Consider the following 21,147-nt stretch of genomic DNA (forward strand, 5'->3'; position numbering starts at 1 on the left):
TGGGAGGTGCCTGGATTTTAAGTCAGACCTGAGTTCCGTCTTCCCTCAAGCTTCATGAGCACTTCATCAACACTTCAAACGTGGCTGATACAACTGAAAAACTGACTTTCTGCTTGCATTAACTTTTTATTTATTTAAATAGCTACGTGTGGGGGCCAGACCTGTAGCACAGGTTAATCCTCCACCTGCGGTGCCAGCATCCCATATAGGCGCCGGTTCTAGTCCCGGCTGCTCCACTTCCGATCCAGCTCTCTGGTATGGCCTGGGAAAGCAGTGGAGGATGGCCCAAGTGGTTGGGCCCCTGCACTCACATGGGAGACCTGGAAGAGGCTCCTGGCTTTGGATTGGCACAGCTCTGGCTGTTGTGGCCAGTTGGGGAGTGAACCAGCAGATGGAAGACCTTTCTCTCTATCTTTCCTTCTCACTGTCTGTAACTCTACCTCTCAAATAAATAAATAAATAGCTACGTGTGGCTAGCAGTTATGTACAGTACAGCACAGTGTCTAGGTACTGTATTTCTGTTAGTGTAGTTTCTGGTTACAATAGCTTTTGGAGCAACTACCTTACTCTGCCAACTTACTCTCTAAATCAACTATAACCACCTAAGCCTTCCCCATTTGTACCTATACCATCAGATCTTTGTATCCAAAAGCGGAGTTACACTTATCCTTGTTGTTTCATCTCCTTAAATTCAGTCTATTGCTTTCATTTTTTTTATTTAAGAGACAGGGAGAGAGAGGTCTTCTATCCACTGGTTCACTTCCCAAACGTCCACAAGGGCCTGAGCTGGGCCAATCCAAACCAGAAGCCAGGAGCTTCTTCTGAGTCTCCCTCGTGGGTGCAGGGGCCCAAGGACTTGGGCCATCTTCTTACTGCTTTCCCAGGCCACAGCAGAGAGCTGCATAGGGAGTGGAGCAGCTGGGACACAAACCGGCACCCATATGGGATGCCAGCACTGCAGGCAGTGGCTTTACCTGCTATGCCACAGTGCTGGCCCTTGCTTTAGCTTTTAAGCAATAGTAGCACTATGGAGTAAGATTTCTTAAAAAAAAAAAAAAAAAAAATCCTGCCGGTGCCGCGGCTCACTAGGCTAATCCTCCACCTAGCGGCGCCGGCACACCGGGTTCTAGTCCTGGCCGGGGCGTCGGATTCTGTCCCAGTTGCCCCCCTTCCAGGCCAGCTCTCTGCTGTGGCCAGGGAGTGCAGTGGAGGATGGCCCGAGTACTTGGGCCCTGCACCCCATGGGAGACCAGGATAAGTACCTGGCTCCTGCCATCGGATCAGCGCGGTGCGCCAGCCGCAGTGCGCATGCCATGGCAGCCATTGGAAGGTGAACCAACGGCGCAGGAAGACCTTTCTCTCTGTCTCTCTCTCTCACTGTCCACTCTGCCTGTCAAAAAAAAAAAAAAAAAAAAAAAAAAAAAAAAAAAAAAACAAACAAAAAAACACAAAAAACAAAAAAACCCCAACCAAACAAACAAAAAAAATCCTAACTTATATCCTATGTATTTGTAGCAAGTGGTAATATATCCTACACAGAGCTAAAAGACTTGCCTAAACTGTCTCTGTGGCATGACTATGAACGTATTACCGCATTCGGACTTTTCCCAGCTCCACCTACCATGGAAGCAGCTGTTGGCAGGGGGAGGTGGGGCTCTTGCATCTCACAGGAACAGACTACTTATTGAAGGTACACAAGAGGAAATGAGTGGCAGAGTCAGGAGGTTTAGGTAGGAGGCTGATGCCAGGTAAGTTTTTATTACATTCAGAAAAAAAAAAAGGTAACTGGAAATAAAAGTAAGTCATTCAAAGTGAATGAGTTTTTTTACACCCCTATAATTCTTTAATGGCAGGGCTTGGCCCCACTGCCCAACCTGGGCTTAATCCAGCCGAGATGCTGGAAAGCAGAGCACACCGTGGTGCCCATCAAGCCGAAGAGGGCCAGGGAGGACACGGCTCCTCGGTACCGCTTGCTGGGGTCTGGAAAAGAAGGCAGAGCAGAAGGTTACCGGGGACGCTGCGGAACTGCAATGCTGTACACGTCCCCAAGGCATGCTGCAGGGCCCTGGGGCTCGAAGCTGTCCGTGGGTCAGACCATGCATGCGCAGAAGCGTGCTGCGGTGTGGCAGCAACGCCTGCCTCCTAGGCAACTCCCGGGTAATAAACACAGCAACTTCTCTCTGTACCCTCTGTGGGTACCAGCATTCCTTTCTTTCTCAAAAAAGTAAGTATGGCCAAAAATGTCTTTCCCTTTCCCTCGGGGGTACGCTGGTAACCAAGTTCTTTGAACAGCATTTGGCACATAGAAAATACTCAGTACAAATAAACTGTGTTACTTTTCAAAAGTTAGCAGAAAAAAAATCTTAGAGCTTTCACCTGAATTATCAAGCTACTTCCCCTCTCGTCAAGAAAAAGAACACAGCAGTGAATGATTTAAGTTTTTAATTCATTTCCTTGGCAGAGGCCAACAGGTACTCACCTCCTGTGTAATAGCCATAAGCGTAAAGAACTCGCCCAACGATCCAGACCCAGCCCAAGCCAGAGACTATACGCTGAAAGAAACACACTATGTTAGGATTTGCATTCAGGAAACAGGACAACTTTTATGCATACTGGGGCTTGATGATGTCATGTATTACCCAAAGGTTAATCAGTTCACCAGTTTGCTAAAATACTTCCCACCAAAGTTAAGGTGGAGCTAAGTTATGGGTTTCAGCCAGGAAAATCAAAGATGTGTGATTCTTCCATGAACGGCTCCAGGAGAACAAGTGGGGAGAGCATATTGTGCTGGGAGACCCAGAGCGTGCGGCCATGGAGGGCAAAGTCTCCCTTCCCAAACCCTCGAGAAGAGAGAGCAAAAGCTTAGGGAGCTTAAAAAAAAATCCTCGGGTTTGGTCAGAAGGAGCTGGGGCAGGGCGAGGTGGGGGGGACAATAAATGGGGGTGTGAGAAGGTGGCTCTCCCCAAGTGCCTTCCAATCTCGTAATGGTGATAAGGTGGCTATTTCAGGCTTTGGTTTGAATTGCTTTTGGGTCGAGTTAAATATCAGGTGGGTACAGCAACTGAAAATAAAAACCCCAATCTTCCAAGACTCTAGCAGCTCTGGGGTCTCTGCCCGGCCACTGCTTTCTGCAATGTTATACAATGATGAGAGTTCAGAGTGTTTTTCAGAATGAGGCAGGGGGAGGGGATCCAGGGAAGTAGGATGAGGCGGACATCACGTGATGCCTAACCTAGGTAGACCTGGCTCTGTAGACCAGCCAGGGCAGCACTGGGGGACCTGGGAAGAAGTGTTTCTCTCCAAGAAAGATATGAGCACAGCTGATGTTTCTTAGAAAAAAATATAAGCCTTCAAGATCATCGACCAGGCCTCTGTGGCAACTTAGGGACAGAAGCACAAGCCAAGAGGTGCACACCAGGGGTTACGAAGGGCTCAGAGGTGGGGGTGTGAAGGGCAGGACACTGGTCAGAACTCAATACTGGGATACTCCCGCCCCTGGAAAGGGAAGGCTTTCTGTTCACAGCAAGACCCACACAGCAACTCATCAGCCTCATGCGGACATTCAGGTGCAGACCACGCCTATGGTCCACAAACGCCATCCGGAGAGGCCTTCAAGGCCGCTGCTATGCCCGCCCACCCTACTCCTTGCTTCACTCCACTATGGCCTTCCCACTGCTCATTGAACTGCTGAGGCAGGGTGTCCACAGACAGGTACAGCACCTGGGGTTTGCAGACACACAGATACACACAGCTCCTGTGCTCTGCCTCCTTCGAGATTTGCATAACTGTCCCCTCCCCACCCTCTTTAGATGGCCCTGCCCCACACTCCCTCTCCTCAGTGTGCTAGCTCACCGCCTCCTCACAAGACACAGCATTTACTTCTGCTGCTGTTTGCAGCCCCAGCTAGTAAGGAAGCCCCAGGCAGCCAGGTGCGTTTACCCGATTCCTTCATGGCTATAACCTCGAGGGTGGGCCAACACCTGTCGCATGAATGAACGAATGTGGTACATGGAACCCCTGAAGGTCATAAACCTGTTGGAGACTGAGTTCAGTCTCATTCTTTATTCTGCAGCTATGTGGCCTTAGGAAAGTTAAATAGTATTCAAGAGGCTTTTCCTATTTGTAAAAAAAAGAAAATAAAATAAAGGGGGAGAGTGGGGGAGGGGTAGGGTGGGAAAATGCCACCTACTTTTAGGAATCTGTGAGAAACAGTTAATGACATCCTTTATAGACAGGGTGCCTGGAAGCTGTTCATTTCCTGCCCCCCCCCCCCCCCAACCAGGAATTTAGTGAACTAAATTCCAATAGATTAACTCACCCCACCCCTAGGAAAAACTTACTGGGTGGTAAACACCTCCAACAGCCAGAAAAAACAAGAAGGGAGGGTACACTTCCAACCTGGAAAAGAAAGGAATTTTATTTTTTTTAAAAAATTATTTATTTGAAAGGCAGTTAGAGAGAGAGAGACAGAGACAGACAGAGAGAGAGAGACTCTTCCATCTGCTGGTTCACTTCCCAAATGGCTGCAGTGGCTGGGGCTGGGCCAGGTTGAAGCCAGGAGCCAGGAGCCAGGAGCCAGGAGCTTCATCTAGGTCCCCCATGTGGGTGGCAAGGGCCCAACACTTGGGCCATCTTTCACTGCATTCCCAGGTGCATTAGCAAGGAGCTGGATTAGAAGTGGAGCAGCTGGGACATGAACCAGCACCCATATGGGATGCTGGTGCCACAGGTGGCAGCTTAAACTGCTATGCCACAATGCCAACCCTCAGAAAAAAAATTTTAAAAAGTGCCCCACTGAAGTGTTTCTGGGTAGAAGCAAGAGCCCCTTATATGCTCATGCACCAAGTCAGAAACATTGACTCGGGGAGAAGCCCTGGTCCCTGATGTCCACCCTCTTCTGCTCTGCATGGGGTCAGAGGTGACTCAAAAGACTCTGGTCAAACCATCTCCCATGCAGCAAACGGCAGGGGGAAGCCTTGGGGAGGCAGCGTGGGCTTCTTTACAAGACACAAAGCCTCTCCAGCCGGGGCTCAGCCATCGGTTTAGACGGTACATGCTGCACATACTGCACAAGGCACTACAACGTGAAAGGCAGTTTTGAAAAGATGATCCAGAAAGCCCAGCATCCCAACAGCTCTTAATGTTGCTGCTCTGTGTTCGATCTGTTCACTCATAGAGTTGCTTAGTGATACTCTTTGCAAGGCGCTCCAGCTTGCTGCCACTGCTAGCCTCTGCAAATACAAGTGCTGAGGGCTGAGCTGTCGGCCGGACCACACCCACTCTGCAGATGTCTCTGGGGCCCAGCAGGGGGGACACTCACGTGTTCTGGTGGGCTCGCTGAATGCAGTTGAAGAGGTGCCCATTTTCGGGGTCCGTGCTGTACATAACAGGATACTGTTTTTTTAAAAACAAAGCAGATACTGGTCAAAGGATCAGGAGTAGCATTCTGTGCTAAAATGTAAAATTCACCTTAAAAGTAATACATCCCAAAGCATCTTCCGTCATACACTTGGAAGATGATCACTTGATTTCTGCCTAAATATTTACAGAGACAAGGATGTCAATTCTCAGAAGCAGAGTCAATTGTTTATGAAACAGCCAGCAACATGAATGTCTACGTGCTTGTTCTGTGGGTACCATAAGGGACAGAGGAGAGCTGTGGCAGACTTGGTGTTTTCTCCCTGATAAACACATCCGTGGGAGATTTCAGGAGCATTACAGGGACACCAAGGGAGTAACTGCTTCCTCAGAGTCATCAAATCCCATGACCTTCCCCCTGATGGGGGAATGGATAATTGAGCATGTGTGAATTTTAATGGTGTGTCCATTAGAAGAAAAAAAAAAGAAAGATATATTGGAAACCTTTAAAAGACACTCCACTGGGAGAGTCTAATTAGAAGTGGCTAAACGGAAATAGACTTTGAAAACTGCTACCCAGGGACAACTTTAGTAATTATCACTTCTTAATCGGCTAGAACTAACGGCAGTATGTCATCGACCTCCTCCCTAAGCCCAGCGTCTTTTCTCCTAGCAACAGAGGAAAATCACTTTAAGATATGATTTTACAGTGGCACATGAAGAAACAATGGTTCTATTTAATCCTCTTCACAAAATAACTCTCTTCCTGGCAAATGGATCCAGCCAAAGGCTTCTGTTCTAATTCCAGCATACCTGGTCTTTCCACAGAAGAGACAAAGTAAAGAGCAATGGAAATGAACCACCACCCCTGCCCCCCAGCCACCCATATTTCTCACCTCTTTCCTTCCACAAAGGAGCAGACTTTCCAAAAGGTGCAGCGCTGAGACTGCTGCTGCCTGCTATTAGCTCCCTGTCTCTCCGCCCACAACTGAGAATGTGCTCTAGGGTAAGCTTGTGGCCCCAGCCAAGCCTATGAAAGCCCGGATTGGGTTGCACTCACCTCCACTTTGTACTTCTTGCGAGCCTTGTTAACGTTGATGGCGAGGTGAAGCACCATTACAAAGCTGGCAGCACCCGTCAGAAGCACGAAACCGTATTCCTTAGAGAGGACGGCCATGTTGGCTCTGCATGAGAAAGAACAGCACATGGGGACGCTGCCTGACACTGAGTGCTGCATGGTCCGAGGCCTTAAGGAGCACGAGGCCTTATTACCAGCAGGTGCACACGGAGGTATGAGTCATCTCATGTTTCTAAGAAGTCACTAGAGACACTGCTGTACATCATGTAACAAGATTTGAAAATCGTTCAAGTGTGCAATATAGACACAGAAAAGTATATAATCATAAATCGTATGTTCTCATTTGTGCCCGGGTTCTTTTTATTTATTTATTTATTTATTTGACAGGTAGAGTTACAGACAGAGAGACAGACAGAAAGGTCTTCCTTCCGTTGGTTCACCCCCCAAATGGCCACTACGGCCGGTGCTGCGCCGATCTGAAGCCAGGAGCCAGGTGCTTCCTCCTGGTCTCCCATGGGGGTGCAGGGCCCAAGCACTTGGGCCATCCTCCACTGCCCTCCCGGGCCCCAATAGAGAGCTGGACTGAAAGAGGAGCAACCGGGACTAGAACCCAGTGCCCATTTGGGATGCTGGTGCCGCAGGCGGAGGATTAACCAAGTGAGCCATGGTGCCAGGCCCCTGTGCCTGGATTCTTACATCAACACCATAGTTAGGAGGTTTATCTACACCACTGCAATAGTCATTGCCATAGAACAGGCCACTGAAAATCACAATTTTTTTTTAGAAAATATGTAATGTAAAATGCTAAATGGTACATTAAATTACAGAGAGGGAGAGAGAGAAAGGAGAAGGAGGAGAAAGGTGGGGAGGAGGAGGGAAGGAAAAAGGGAGGCGGAGAGAGAGAAACAGGACACAAAACCGTTTCAAGTTCTTGCGTTTTGGCAGGGCCCACAGTGAGGGCAGGAACCTTGAGGCCTCCCTTCCATCCTGCCGTGGGTGCTGTACAGCTGCAGCAACCTCCCACAGGAAAGGCCCAGCTGGGTGCTGTGAAGGCAGGGCATGGCACCTGAGCCTTGGTACTGCCGAGATACATAAACATCTTCGGCCAGCTTCTGGGGGAGCCTGTGGCCCATCAAATCATTATTTCAAACTAGCCCCATGCAGTGTTCTGATGTGTGCAGCTTATTTTGAAAGATGTCCCTCTCCCTGACCAAAAAATGAAGCCATTAGCCAGTAGAGCAAAATGTTCATGGTCAGATCCAGGTGGTAGCTATAAGGATATTCAATGTAGCATTCTTTGAACTTTTCTGTATGTTTGAAAATGTTTCCAATAACATAGGTGGAGAAAAAGCTGATCGCAGCCCATTTCCCAGTGTTGAGCAATTTTGACTGTTTCAACCATTGTCCTGGGCCAGGAACAGAGGAGACAAGGAAAGAAACAGACTGGGCAAGAGAGAGAACAAAGCTGGGCAGGTGGGGGAGCCCTAACAATCTCCCCCCCCACCCCGGTCAGGGCCGCCCTCCCACCTGTCTGAGTGCTTGTCACCGGAGAGAAGAAGGGTCAGAGTGTGGCAGGACACAGAACAGCTAGGATGCAGCAAGAGACCTTCAGCCAATGGCCCACCACATGCAAACCATCCTGGATAACCAGCTGGCTTCAGTCTCTCCTGTTCCTGAACGTTTCTAGTCCTCCTTACAAACACACCCATGATACTTACTGTTATATGCCTGCTTTCCAAAGAATACCCCAAGGTTAAGTGATGCTCCCACGGTCTAAAACAGAAAGTACCAGAGACTCAAATTCAGATCCATTTGGTTCCAATAGCCTCTTCAGCTTCATTTGAAAATTTAGAGCAGAACTGACATTGGAGTTCAAGTATCTTTTTCAACATAGAATTTGGGGTGAGCAAATAGCTCTTCTTTAAAAATTAAGCTTCTTCAAGCTCAGAAAAATAACATTTGCATCCCATGTCCTACAAACTTGCCCTTCCCCTAGCATGGTTCACAATAATTCTTTGTCTTTACAACAAATATGTTGATTTACTTTCAGCTACTTGGGAGGGAGGGAGAGAAAGAGGGAGGATGGAGGGGAGGGGGAGAGGAAGAGAGAAAGAGAGAAATCGTTCATCTTCTGGTTAACTCTCCAAATGTCTGTACCATCCAGGGCTAGGCCAGGCTGAAGTCAGGAGCCTGGGAGTCTACCTGGGTCTCCCATGTAGATGGTAGGGACATAAGCACTTGGGTCATTGTCTGCTGCTTCTCCTCTTTAGTAGGAATCTGGATCGGATGCAGAGCAACCAGGACTCAAACCCATGTACTCTGATGTGGAATGTGAGTGTCACAAGTGGTGGCTTAACCACTGTGCCACAGTTCTCATTAGCCTTCCCACTCCCCTGGTCTTGAGCAGGACACACCCTGGGTAGGGCTGTCTCTATGACTCAGCACACAAGGCTCCAGGCTGCGTCTGTGTGGCTGTCCTGCAGTCCTCCCTGCCCTTGTTCTCTTCCCAAGTTTAGAAAATCAGTGCAGGGAAGAAGTTACAGGAGTGGTTCAACAAAAACAGTGTGAACTCTGGACACCTCTTTGAAAATAACTTAAAATGACTGAGGCTTCCAGCCTGTCTCATATCCTTGAAGTGCCACACATTTGGGTCAAACAGGCCATTAAACACCAAGCTGTCTCTGACAGTCGGCAGCTGACTGTTTGAGGACAGTCCAGTTAAGTGTATTTACTTTGGACCAAACTTTGCAAATCAAGAGTCTGCGACCAGACCCTCCCCTTTGGATGGAGGCTGGGCTCCCCAGTAGCCAGGCACCACCTAGTATTGGTGCAGCATGAGTCAGCTCAAGTTTAATCATTACACAAATCCTACTGCCACTACTTTTACAGCAAAGGAAATGGGGACTCAGATACACGGGAGCAGATCTAAGACCAGAGCAGGCTTTACAATTCTTCCCCAGAATACTCTGGCTGGCCCAGGCAAAACATCAGCACCTGGGGGCACAGATTGCTGACCTGTGCTCTTGCAATCTGCAAGGACCCGAGGTGGCCAGGTGGCAAGACAGAGAAGTGCCTCTGGAGCACATCTCTCTCTGTCCAGGCAAGAAAACAGCCAGAAAGTAACTGTGCTGCAATCTACAAGTAGACGTGAATATTTGCTGTCAAGTTCCTCTTGTAAAGCATCAACAGAGGCGAGGGCTTCAACCCAGAGGCACTGGCACCTGCTGAAAGTTGCTTGCCTTGTACTTCGCTCTAGTGATGAGTTTTGAGGTACCTGAATATGGGAAGCAGAACCTGAAAGCACCACTTGTCCTGAGGCTCTCCCTGCAGGGACTGTGGACTCCCCTGTATAGGTGCAGGTGCAAAACCTACAAGTGAGAAGCCTGGACCAGCCCCCCCTCACACTGGGCACTCCTACCAACTGAAGAGTCGTGCTTTGTATGTCATAACCTGTACTTCAAACGGAGCAGCTGCTAGGCTCCCATGAGGGAGGAGCCAGGCCTGCCTGGCACCTACCATACCGAGGACAGCGTGGGTGCTCAGATGCTTGTGGCATAAATGCTGTGAGGTGCAACTCCAGGTAGCTTTCAGGAATGAACTTCATCCTCCCACACGCACCCATCTGTGACAAAGTTTGTCATGCAGCATAACGCTTGGTATACAGCACGCACCCAACCATCCTAAGTGTCCCTCTCTTCTCTCAAATAACCTACTGACACCACGGGAGAAACTGGATGTATTGACTACTCATGAAAGAAGAACTGAGCCACAGACAAGCTCTGTCATCACTGCTGCTGAAAACATAAGTCCAATAGAGAGTAAAACTGGTTCAGGCTTGCCTTTCATTCAATCAAGTATCATAAAAAAAACCTTCAACAACTGCAAAGTCTTACACTCTCTTTGATGACTCCAGGGCAAAGAGATGGCTGTTCCCAGTTTTTAGAGAGTGACCTTTGTGTGTATAGGGTGTGCCCTGGGCTGGGAAGGCAGCTCCATTCAGTGGCTCCACCCCAGCAGCCACAGCCACACCCTGGGCTGTGCCAGCACCAGAGCCAGCAGATAGCTTCCAGCAACAGGCCCAAGGAACTGATAACTGACTTATTACCTCTCTCAGTGAGAGCTCATTAGAACCACACATCACCATTTGTTGGTTAAGTACCTGCTCTGTGTCCGTGGCAACCCTTTTATGGACACAACAAGATAAAGGAAGATAAGGGTCTTTTTTTTTTTAAGGTTTATTTTTTATTTGTTTGAAAGGCAGAGTTACAGAGAGACAGAGAGACAGGGAGAGAGAGAGAGGGAGAGAGAAAATGAGAATCTTCCATTTGCTGATTCTCTCCCCAAATGAAGTGGCTGGGCCAGGAGCTTCTTTCAGGCCTCCCACGTGGGTGCATGGGCCCAACCACTTGGGCCATCCTCCCATCCTCCTCCGCTTTCCCAGGCACATTAGCAGGGGGCTGGATCAGAAGTAGAGCAGCCAGGACACCAACTGGTGTCCATATGGGATGCTGTTATCGCTGGAGGAGGCTGAACGTGCTATGCAACAAAGCTGGCCCCAAGACAAGGCTCTTGAAGATGGGGACTTCGCTCTGGACTTTGTCTGCTACGTAGTGCTAAATACACAGCACAGAGGTTCAGCCTCTGAATGCTGCCACCTTTCTCACTGGCCAGTTACCTATCAAACATGAGCTTGAACACGGGTCAGGGAAAATATCTGTCTGCTGATAGGCTGAATGCTCTCTGAGGACAGAGAATATGAGATATAAAACTCCTACTTACAGGGCAGGCACTGTGGCATAGTGGGTGAAGCCACCACCTGTAGTGCTGGCATCCAAAATGGGCACCGGTTCGAGTCCTGGCTGCTCTACTTCAGATCCAGCTCTCTGCTATGGCCTGGGAAAGCAGCAGAAGATGGCCCATGTCCTTGGGCCCCTGCACCCACGTGGGAGACCTGGAAGAGGCTCCTGGCTCCTGGCTTCAGATCAGCACAGCTCCATCCACTATGGCCATTTGGGGAGTGAACCAGCAAGTGGAAGACCTCTCTGTCTCTCTCTGCCTCTCTGTAACTCTGCTTTTCAAATAAATAGATAAATCTTAAAACACACACACACACAAGTCCTATTTACATATTTTATAGAAACTCGAGAGTGCTGTACTTCTGTGTTCTAGGTCAGTGGTTCTCATAATCATGTGCAGGGTCTGTTGGGACACACCCCACACCAGAGTTTCTGTTTCAGGTGGGGCCTAGAATGTGCTTTCTAGCAAGCCCCAAGGTGATGCTGGCCATGCTGGTTGGGGGCCCACTGTTTTGGGCTGATGCTGTGGCATGGTGGGCTAAGCCTCTGCCTGCGGAGCCAGAATCCCTTATGGTTGCTGGTTAGTTCTGGCTGCTTCTCTTCTGATCCAGCTTCCTGCTATGGCCTGGGAAAGCGGTAGAAGATGGCCCAAGTACTTGGGCTCTTGCACCCACATAGGAGACCCAGAAGAAGCTTCTGGCTCCTGGCTTCGGATGGGCTCAGCTCTGGCCATTGCAGCCATTTGGGGAGTGAACCAGTGTACAGAAGAACTTTCTCTCTCTCTCTTTCTCTCTCTGTCTGTAACTCTGCCTCTCAAATAAATAAATAAAATCTTAAAAAAAAAAAAAACAACTGCTGCTTCAGACAAAAAAAGAAAAGTTGCAGGAGATGATTTTCTCCAGTTGAGAACCACAGACTTTGTCTTGTCTTGGTGATCCATGGTCCAGCGCCTCCCCCTGTGCTATTTCCAAGGACAGGTGGGGCTGATGAAGCCGGGAGTTGTTTTGCAGAACAAGCTGCAGCTAAGCCCTTCACAATGACACACTCAGTGGGTACCTGCCAGAAAAGCACTCAAAACAAAACAAAAAGGCAACACAGCTCAGTTTCTCCTGACTTTGCTTTGTGAGTCTAACCTGTGTCAGATACTGGGTCCCAGGCCTTTTTTCATGGTCACGGTCACTCACCAGGTGAGACTGCCCCCTTCATCAATGAGTCATGGTTTAAGGCTTTCCTGCTTCAGGAGGGATGCTCCTTATGCTACAGGGTGGCCCCTTGGCCACCATCACTTTCAATGCCACGGACCTAGCAGACCTCAAATCTGAACACTCAGTACCATGACCTCAAACAAAAGGCTACCTTGATGGATGAGCCTGGCAGGAACCAATACGATGTTGAACTGACATGTCCTTGGAGATAACACAGGGGAAGAGGCTCCTTGGGGACCTCAAAGACACTGGGAGATCGCAGATCACCAAGACAAAATGACACTTGTGACTATGAATGGGAGAAAATTGTCTCCTTGCTCTATCCCCCATCTTAGAGGGGAAGCAGTCAGTACTTCACTATTAAATACAAGGTTAGTGGTAGACCTAATTATTTCTAGCAATACTTCACTTGTAACTTTCAAAAATTTACTAAACGATGTGGTGTGTGTTGTGATACAGTGGGTTATACCACTGTTTGGGATACCCATATCCCATATTGGAGTAGCTGGGTTTGAGTCCCAGCTACCTGGCTTCCAATTCAGCCTCCTGCTAATACATCTTGGGGGACTGAACATAATAGCTAAAGGGCTTGCACCCCTGACATTCATGTATTCAGATAGAGTTCTGGGCTTCTAGCTTTGGTGTTGTGGCCATTGAGAGAAGAGCCAGTAGATGGAAGTGCTCTCTCTCTATCTCCCTCCCTACCTCCCTCTCTCTTTTGTCTCCCTCTCTTTCAAGCAGATCAAAATAGACATTTAAAAACAAAATTTATCAAAATATTTATGAATTGCCAAACATGATTTATCTGAGGACATATCAGGTTGAGGGAGAAAACTAGGGGCAATATTTTGAAGCAGGTGGGGAATGGGATTTGGGGGCAAGTGTGGTGGGTCTCCAGGGGGAGATCAAGAGAATAACTAGCAGGGCCTCAAGGCCTATGGGTGGGTGGATCAGCACTCTGGGCAGCACCTCAGAGTGCAGCCAGAGTCTGTGGGCACCTGGAGGTTTTAAGACAGCTGCAGGCACCATTGTGAGGTCTCACTTCCACAGTGATGAGACTGGGGTAGTTTTGGTCTAATCCCCGGAAAATATGCTCCATTAGCAACACGGTGTTTTATTGTGACCTCTGGCTAAGGCACTCTCTTCTAGGCATTGCACTGTCAGATTCTGCTGGGAACATGGTTGTTCTAGCTCTAGAGCTTAGGCCATCCCTTCCTCCAATTCCTGTGCCTGCCACCACTTGCCTTATCTCACTGGCGCAGGGTTCCTTCAGTAACAACAAGGCGTACCCAGAAAACTTCCTGAATTACTCCTGGAGTAAAGTTGGCTTTCACTACTGACCCAACCCCCTCTCGGTTGCCCAAGAAATTCTCCAGGGCACAATTAGCACTGTACAAATGGGGCAGGAGAGCTTCCTGGATTCAGGCACTTGCCCCCAATAATTTATCACTTCTGAGCCAGGAAGTTATATCACCCTATCTTTTACCAATTGACAGAAGATTCTGCCTTTCAGCTCTCTTTGCCCCTAAATAAACAAAAATAAATCCATGTTGAGGGGTTGGCATTGTGGCATGGCAGTTAGGCCTCTGTGACACCAGCATCCCATCTTGGAGCACTGGTTTGAGTCCCAGCTACTCTGCTTCCAATCCAGCTCCCTGCTAACGCACCTGGGAAAGCAGTAGATGATGGCCCAAGTACATGGGTCCCTGCCAACCACATGGGAGACCAGGATGGAGTTCTAGTGTCCTGGCTTTGGCCTAACCCAGAGCTGGCTGTCCGGGCCATTTGGGGAATGAACCAGCAGATGGAAGACCTCTCTCTGTATGGCTCTATCTCTCTTTCTCTGTCATGCTGCCTTTCAAATCAAACAATCAATCTCTAAAAAAAGAATCCATGTTGAACCATGGTAACCCAACTGCCATTTGTGATTTTGTTCTCCCCAGACTGCACCACACTGGAGTTTCTCAGCTGGCATTTTCTTTAATGCACACAGGAACTTGACACAAAGATAAAAGATTCACAGATCAACTCGCAGTCACTCCCCAATATTTCATTAAAATCCTTAATTGGCTGCCTATGGTAACAGTCCCAGTTTCCTTATATAAGGCATCTATTTCATGTAACAGAAATTAACATTTTAATGAGAGTAACCTGTAAGGGTGGCTACTTAAATGGTTGATCTGATCATACATATGGACTTCTCTGAGTCTAGTCAGAGACCTCTGACTTCACAGCTTCCCTGGCAGCTGTTTCCCCAGAGGAACAGGACTGACAATTATCTCCAGACAGGACAGTGGACCCTCCTGAAGCCCAGTGGAGAAATGTCGGAAGCTGGAGAGCAGCACCACAAAAGTAGTTCCTTGCTTCCATAATGGGAGAGGAAAAGAACGGCTAACACTGCAGTGACTTGTCCGTACTGCAAACAATTGTGCAACACAGGAGCTGGCTGGGAGTGGGGGAGGGATGGGTCAGCATGATACTCAGGTCCAAGTGAACGGTTCTTGGTTATGTGGGCCAAAGCATGCCCTGGCACAAACTCCGTTAAGGCCAGGTCAGCAAATGATCTGCTCTCTTGTCTGGAGTTTGTCTTCTGAGTGAGAAGGCACTAAGTACACACGCCTGAATGGAACTGACTCTCCTCTGGGAAAAACTGGTGATTCTGCTCTTGAGGAATTTGAGAATACCAGTTTTGTAACGAGAGAGAAAATCAATCCCAGGGATTTGCTGGTGTGACAACACAGTTTCCCAAGAGAGTCTCCATGCACAAGGCTCTAAGGGTGAGAGTTCCCTGACTCCTGGCTTAGAAGCCCTGGGCCCTGTGAGACCATCTGGAGCTGAGCCTCCCAGGAGACGTGACCCCAGGGACAGCCCACAGGATGCTTCCAGTGGTCTCAAGGAAGTAATCTTGGAGGGCAGCAGGGACAAGAGGGAGACGCCCTGGAACACAGAAGGGGACCAAGCAATGATTCATTAAATGAAGCTGATTTGATAAATGAGATGTGGGACACAATCATTTAACCTAAAAGGAAAGCTTGCTGTTATGCCCACCAACTTCAGTGTTTTCTCAGGACGGATACTTCCCTTACTCACCCTGTACTCCATGCCGCATATATGAGGTATAGACATATGACAGTCATCAAGACTGAGAAGGAAGGTACAGTCAAGTGTGTGTGTGAGCAACAACAGGGGGCTGGCTCTGTGCTACAGTGGGTAGGCCCACCACGCTGACATCCCATATAGACACCAGTTAGTGTCCTGGCTGCTCCACTTCTTTTCTTTCCTTTTTTTTTTTTTTTTTTTTTAAGATTCATTTATTTATTTGAAAGAGTTACACACACACACACACACACACAGAGAGAGAGAGAGGTCTTCCATCTGCTGATTCACTATCCAGAGGGCTGCAACAGCCAAAGCTGGGTTGATCCTAAGCTAGGAGCCAGGAGCTTCTTCCAGGTCTGCCATGTGGGTGCAGTGGCCCAAGGACTTGGGCCATCTTCTACTGATTTCCCAGGCCATAGCAGAGAGCTGGATCTGAAGTGGAGCAGCCGGGACTCACACAGGATGCTAGCACTGCAGGGACTCATACGGGATGCTAGCACTGCAGACGGCAGCTTTACCCGCTATGCCACAGTGCCAGCCCCATGCTCCACTTCTGATCTAGCTCCCTGCTGGTGTGCCTGAGAAAACCAGTGGCCCAAGTACTGGGTTCTTGCTACTCATGGGGGAGGCCTGGATCGAACTCCAGGTTCCTGGCTTCAGCCTGGATCAGCTCTGGCCATTGAGGCCATTTGGGGAGTGAACCAGAGGATGGAAGATCTATCTGTCTCTCCATCTCTCTGTATTTCTGCTTTTCAAATAAAAAATAAATAAATCTTAAATAAAGAGAGAGCTATACAACAGAAGAATCATAAAATAGAAGGGAGGGGCTGGCATTGCGGGGGGGTGGGGGTTAAGCTGCTGCTTGAGACGACCTTGTCCCATACAGGAGTGCCAGTAGCAGTCCCGCCTACTCCACTTCCAATCCAGCTTACTGCTAATGCACACCCCGGAAGGCAGTGGATGATGGCTCAAGCAGTTTGGCACCTGTCACCCATGTGAGGGACTCAGATGGAATTCCTAACTCCCAGCTTCAATTTGTCCCTGGGGTGTGAACCTGCATATGGAAGATCTCTGTCTTCCTCTCTCTCTCTCTCTGTCTCTGATTCTCTGTCACTCAGCTTTTCAAGTAGATGAAAATGTGTAATCATGAAAGAGAGAGAGAGAGAGAGAGGGGAGAGAGAGAAAGAGAGAGAAGAAACCAGGAGGGAAACAGTTTGGGATGAAGAAACTGAAGGATGCAGAGATGTATGAGAGAGAACACAAATAAAGAAAAGAGCAGGCACAGACGCCAGGACAGGGAAGGACTTGATTTGCACATAGAGCCTTCAAAAAGTTACTGGAAAATGCACATCATAAAAAAATTACATGGGTTCAAAAGTTGCACCAAAATAAATTTTTATTTTCTTTTCACTTTCCACAGACTTTTTGAAGTCCTCTCATATAAGGGGGAGAAAGGAGTGCAGTGTGTCTGAAGGCTACCGACACAGACTGGAGGGAGGGTGGCAGGAAAAATTCATGGCTCATTAATTAACACTCATTATTAGCAGTATGCATATCATTTCACATGGGTCAAACCTTCTTCATTGTGAACTCTCTTGAATCCTCACAGCATCTGTTTGATGTCATTAGCTCAAGCTGAGCATCAGAGAAGTTAAGGACTCTGCCCAAGGTCACACAGCTGTCACAGAGCCAAGCCTGGATTCTCACACCTCCAGGCAGCCTGGCTCCAGTCTGTGCTCCCAGCCCTTGGCTACACTGCCTCTTAAAGAGGTTGAAGAGCAAGTCTGACAACATCTGAGCTCTTTGGAGACATTTCCAGCTGCCTAGACCCTCTCTTGAGCATAAAATGTATTAACAAGAAGAGAAAGAGCTAATAATTAACTCCAAGCCTGTGGCAGCTTAAAGCCTAAGATGTTTCTAATTGGATAGAAGGAAAATCTTGGGAAAGATCCAAAATGCAGTATTTTATTTGAATGAGTGCCAGCACTGCAGTATGACACTAGTAGTAGAGATTTCAGGAAAGAAAACCTGCCTCCTCCAATCTTTCAGGCAAACAGATTTGTGAGGAGAAAGCAAGAGAAGCTGGCACCTTGTCATTACACCTTGATTCTCACTTTCTGTCCCTTAAGCTGATCTTACAGAGGAGCCTGGAGTTATAGAGAAGCTAAGCTATAACCTCCAAAAGGGAGAAGGACATCTTGAACGAGTCACATTGATATGACTTGGATTTCCATTGCAATGTGGGCAGATGATAGCTAATCCTTAGCAGCGGCTGGATCCCCAGCAGGGTACCAGCTTCTTCCAAGGAAGTGACTGTCTGGCTGCAGACTCTTACCTGGAACATGAAGTTTGATTCTTCCATGACTGTCTGCACTTAGGACAAAGCTCTTTGGTTGGGGGGTGGAATTATTCTCATTTCTTAAGCTGAACAAGTGAAATATCACTTCTTAAAATTATTTATTTATTTATTTTTTAAAAAGAATGAACTAAAAGCACCTTAGTCTTTGGACCCAAATTTTGATTAATAAATAAGTCAACTCTACAAAGAAGGCAGAGAGCAGTGGGATACTAATTCTAAATACTGAAATCCTTAAAGGTATTGGAAAATGTATTTGTTAGATGCCTCATTGTTGCTTTTCTTTCCACAGATAGGTACACACAATAAGGGATTTGGTTTTACACAGCAAGAATCTATCTGATGGTAACCATGAAGTTTTCATTCAAGAGAGTGGTATACTCATTAGTAGAATTAGTGCATGCAGTTGCAAAATCAGTGACAGTATATTCTAAAGAAATACTGCTTTAAAATGGTTCTTAGTCAATTATGGCCAGCAATGGTGTTCTAAGTACAGATTTAGAATATTTAAGTATAAGTATGGAAAATTATGTTTAAATACAGCTAGATGTGCAGAAGGCACTAAATTACCTTTTAAAATTTTGTTTATTTCCCATTTGCTAGTGTACTCCCCAAATGTCTACGACAGTTAGGGCTCACCTGGCTGGAGCCAGATGAGTGGAACTCCATCTGGGTCTCCCATGTGGGTTTTAGGGACTCAAGCACTTGCGCCATCACCTGCTGCCTCCCAGGGTGCTCATTAATTAGCAAGAAATGAGAACCAGAAGTGGACCAGAACTTGAACCCAGGCACATCACTATGGGATACGGAGGTCCTAAGCAGCACATTAACAGCTGCACCAAATGCCTGCCTCTGAATCACTTCTGGCAGATGGATTTGACAGTAGCATTTCTCTGGACAACAGAAGCAGCCCTTCTTTCCTAAGTATGTTCACTGTGCTAACCCTGAGGTGCGCACTTTCCCTTTCAAGATCTTCTCTCATTAGAAGGCTGGGCCAGCAGGACAAAGTCTAGATAAGGGGCAAGACTACTCTCCTCCAGGTTTGTTTCTTCATCTAAGGAACCCCCTGGAGTGCAGTTTCTATAGCTGGCCACAGTATCGCTGCCGTTTTATATATAGTAACATTGGTTCAAAGAAAAAAAAAATCACTTGACAGAGTTTTCTATTTCTGTCACATTGTGTCCGGAGGGAAGCCTAACAGAATGTCTTCCCCGGGGTGAAATGATTTGTTTGGATTTGAGAAGAAACTCCAGATCCCCTGACTCAGATATCTAATATGCTCTCATTACCGGCTTCACTCAAGTACACCACGCCTGTAACTGCTTCCCTGCGGTCTGCAGGCGCCAGGTGATTCACGCATCTCCCCGGAAAAACCCTGGCTCCAGCTCCGACCTCAGAGGGATCTACAGTGTGCAGCAGCTCCGCGGGGCCACACCTAGGCCCGCAGCACGGCCCTGTCCCTCGGGGGACGCTCCCTTTCTCCGCACTGGAGGGACTCAAGTCCCCACCCCTTCCTCTGTGGTCCCTCCTACCCACTCGCCCCCAGCTCCCCTTCGGTCACCTCCTTCCTCACTCTCTGCGTTACCCCTCGGCTGCCTTGTAGCTCGTAAAGTCACGACTCCCGGGGAAAGTATCAGAAGCCACAACTTCGGGGAATGACTCACGGACGAGTCCCGCGTCCCGACCACCGCCCTGCAGCTGCCCCACCGAAATCCAAATGGAACCTGAAATGCAGATGCCCCCTTCCCTTGTCACTCCTCCTCACGCCCCCAGGAGCGTCTTGCTCTAAGGAAGGGGTAGGAAATGACCCACGAACAGGTCCCAGTGCGAATGAACAAGCGTCTCTGCGAGGCAGGAGGAAAACAAACACAATTCCCTGCAGGCTCTTCCCCGCGAGGACCCCAGACACACGTCCACATCTGGCCGTAGACGCAGCGCTCTGGGCCACTTCTGAGTTAGGGATCAGGCCTGCAGCGCCCGGCTCGCCCACGCTCTGCATCGGAGCTGCGGCTGGCAAGGTCAGGTGGGCTCTGCAAGGCAGGGGGAGGGAGCCCCGAATGCACAGGCCGTGGTGAACACGAGGAGAGGAAAGCAGGGAACCGAGGAAGGGTTGACCTTGAGTGGCGTTGCAGCCAGCGCGGCTGGCCTCTTAGATACTCCAAACCCACTGCATGCAGCAGGGAGAGGAGACAGGGCAGGCAGAGGGCAAAGGGGATGGAAACTCAGAGAACCCCTAGGTACTGATAAGGAGTGGGTGAGAGAAGAAGCGAATCCCTACTCAGTCCCGGGCTGCAGAAGAGATGGGCAGTGCCCAGAGTAGGAGCTGAAGCCCCTCTTTTCCTCCCCCTCAGGGCCGGGGTCGGGGGTCCTCTTTGCCGCCCGCAAATGCACTCACTCACCCGTATCACCTTCGCAAGGCTGATGCAGACCGCTACTGCGCAGCGCAATGTGGGTGCGGCGCCCTCGGTTTCCGGCAGAGAGGGGCTGGGCGGGGCCCGGGACAGGGCCCGTCCCCCTCCTGGGTGGGGCAGAGCGAGGCCACGCCCCTAAAGGCGGCGCTCCGCGCCCTGGGCGCACATTGTAAATGTGCCAGCTCTGGGCCGTTGGCCAGGAGGCGGAGGGGTTACGTTCTCCAGGTCTCCCGTGGGTTTACCCCTCCATTTCCAAGTGCACTCTCTTGCCCAGGTGCCTTCGTGGTTGCCTTCCTAAACGGTCCAGGCCAGTGATCTCTCGCACTGCCTTTGCGGAGCGGAAGCACGTTACTAGTTTATCCCAGTAGAGCCACCATAGCTTGATTTCTGGCCCTCGGCGGTCCGGGCACGGAAGTGAGAGCGCCCTTTGCCTGTGTCCCGGGGACACGTGACTTGGGGCGCGGGCGCAGTGACTGAAATTACTAAGTGAAATGTTTTAGGCACGTCAGGGCTTTGGGGTGCCCGTAAACAATCCATATTGTTCTGCCGAGCCCGGCCCGCGAGCTGGGCGCCCGCCCTCGCCCCTTGCTTGCTGCCGGCGCGGTTCGGCTCTCGCAGTCCTTTCTGCGGGACCCTCAGGACTCTGGCAGTGGACGCCAGCGGCGGGGGCGGCCTGGAAGCCATGGGGTGAGGCCCGCAGGTGGAGCCGGGCTGGCCGAAGCGCTGAGCACTCCCGCGCAGGAGGCTTCCCGGCCCCCCCCCCCCCAGGGGCACCCCTAAACGCTAACAAGGGGGGTGTCACGCCTGGGCCTCCCCTGGCGACCCCCTGGGGTCGTTTTCACCC

At 49.3% G+C, this 21,147-nt stretch overlaps 1 protein-coding gene across 3 annotated transcripts; it reads right to left on the reverse strand.

Annotated features, from left to right (window-relative positions):
- Positions 1 to 1,725: 1,725 nt before the first annotated feature.
- MGST3 (microsomal glutathione S-transferase 3) lies at positions 1,726 to 20,758 on the reverse strand. Of its 3 annotated transcripts, XM_008263951.4 has the most exons (7): positions 20,292 to 20,758; positions 8,155 to 8,209; positions 6,419 to 6,542; positions 5,321 to 5,394; positions 4,341 to 4,398; positions 2,480 to 2,552; positions 1,726 to 1,980 (listed from the first exon to the last, which is right to left on the reverse strand). In XM_008263951.4, exons 3-7 carry the CDS (start codon positions 6,533 to 6,535, stop codon positions 1,844 to 1,846), a joined length of 459 nt encoding a protein of 152 aa, XP_008262173.1. In that variant the 5' UTR covers positions 6,536 to 6,542; positions 8,155 to 8,209; positions 20,292 to 20,758; the 3' UTR covers positions 1,726 to 1,843.
- Between the last annotated feature and the right edge of the window lie 389 nt (positions 20,759 to 21,147).

This window comes from Oryctolagus cuniculus, chromosome 7, assembly GCF_964237555.1.
Source record: "Oryctolagus cuniculus chromosome 7, mOryCun1.1, whole genome shotgun sequence".
In the NCBI taxonomy this organism is placed as follows: domain Eukaryota; kingdom Metazoa; phylum Chordata; class Mammalia; order Lagomorpha; family Leporidae; genus Oryctolagus; species Oryctolagus cuniculus.

Coding starts and splice junctions, on each gene's coding strand:
- MGST3 (XM_008263951.4), bottom strand. CDS start 6,535: ATGGCCGTCCTCTCTAAGGAATACGGTTTCGTGCTTCTGACGGGTGCT. Junction 2,553..4,340: donor TTGGAGGTGTTTACCACCCA/GTAAGTTTTTCC, acceptor TGTTTCTTTCAG/CGTATAGTCTCTGGCTTGGG. Junction 1,981..2,479: donor TTATGGCTATTACACAGGAG/GTGAGTACCTGT, acceptor CTTCTTTTCCAG/ACCCCAGCAAGCGGTACCGA.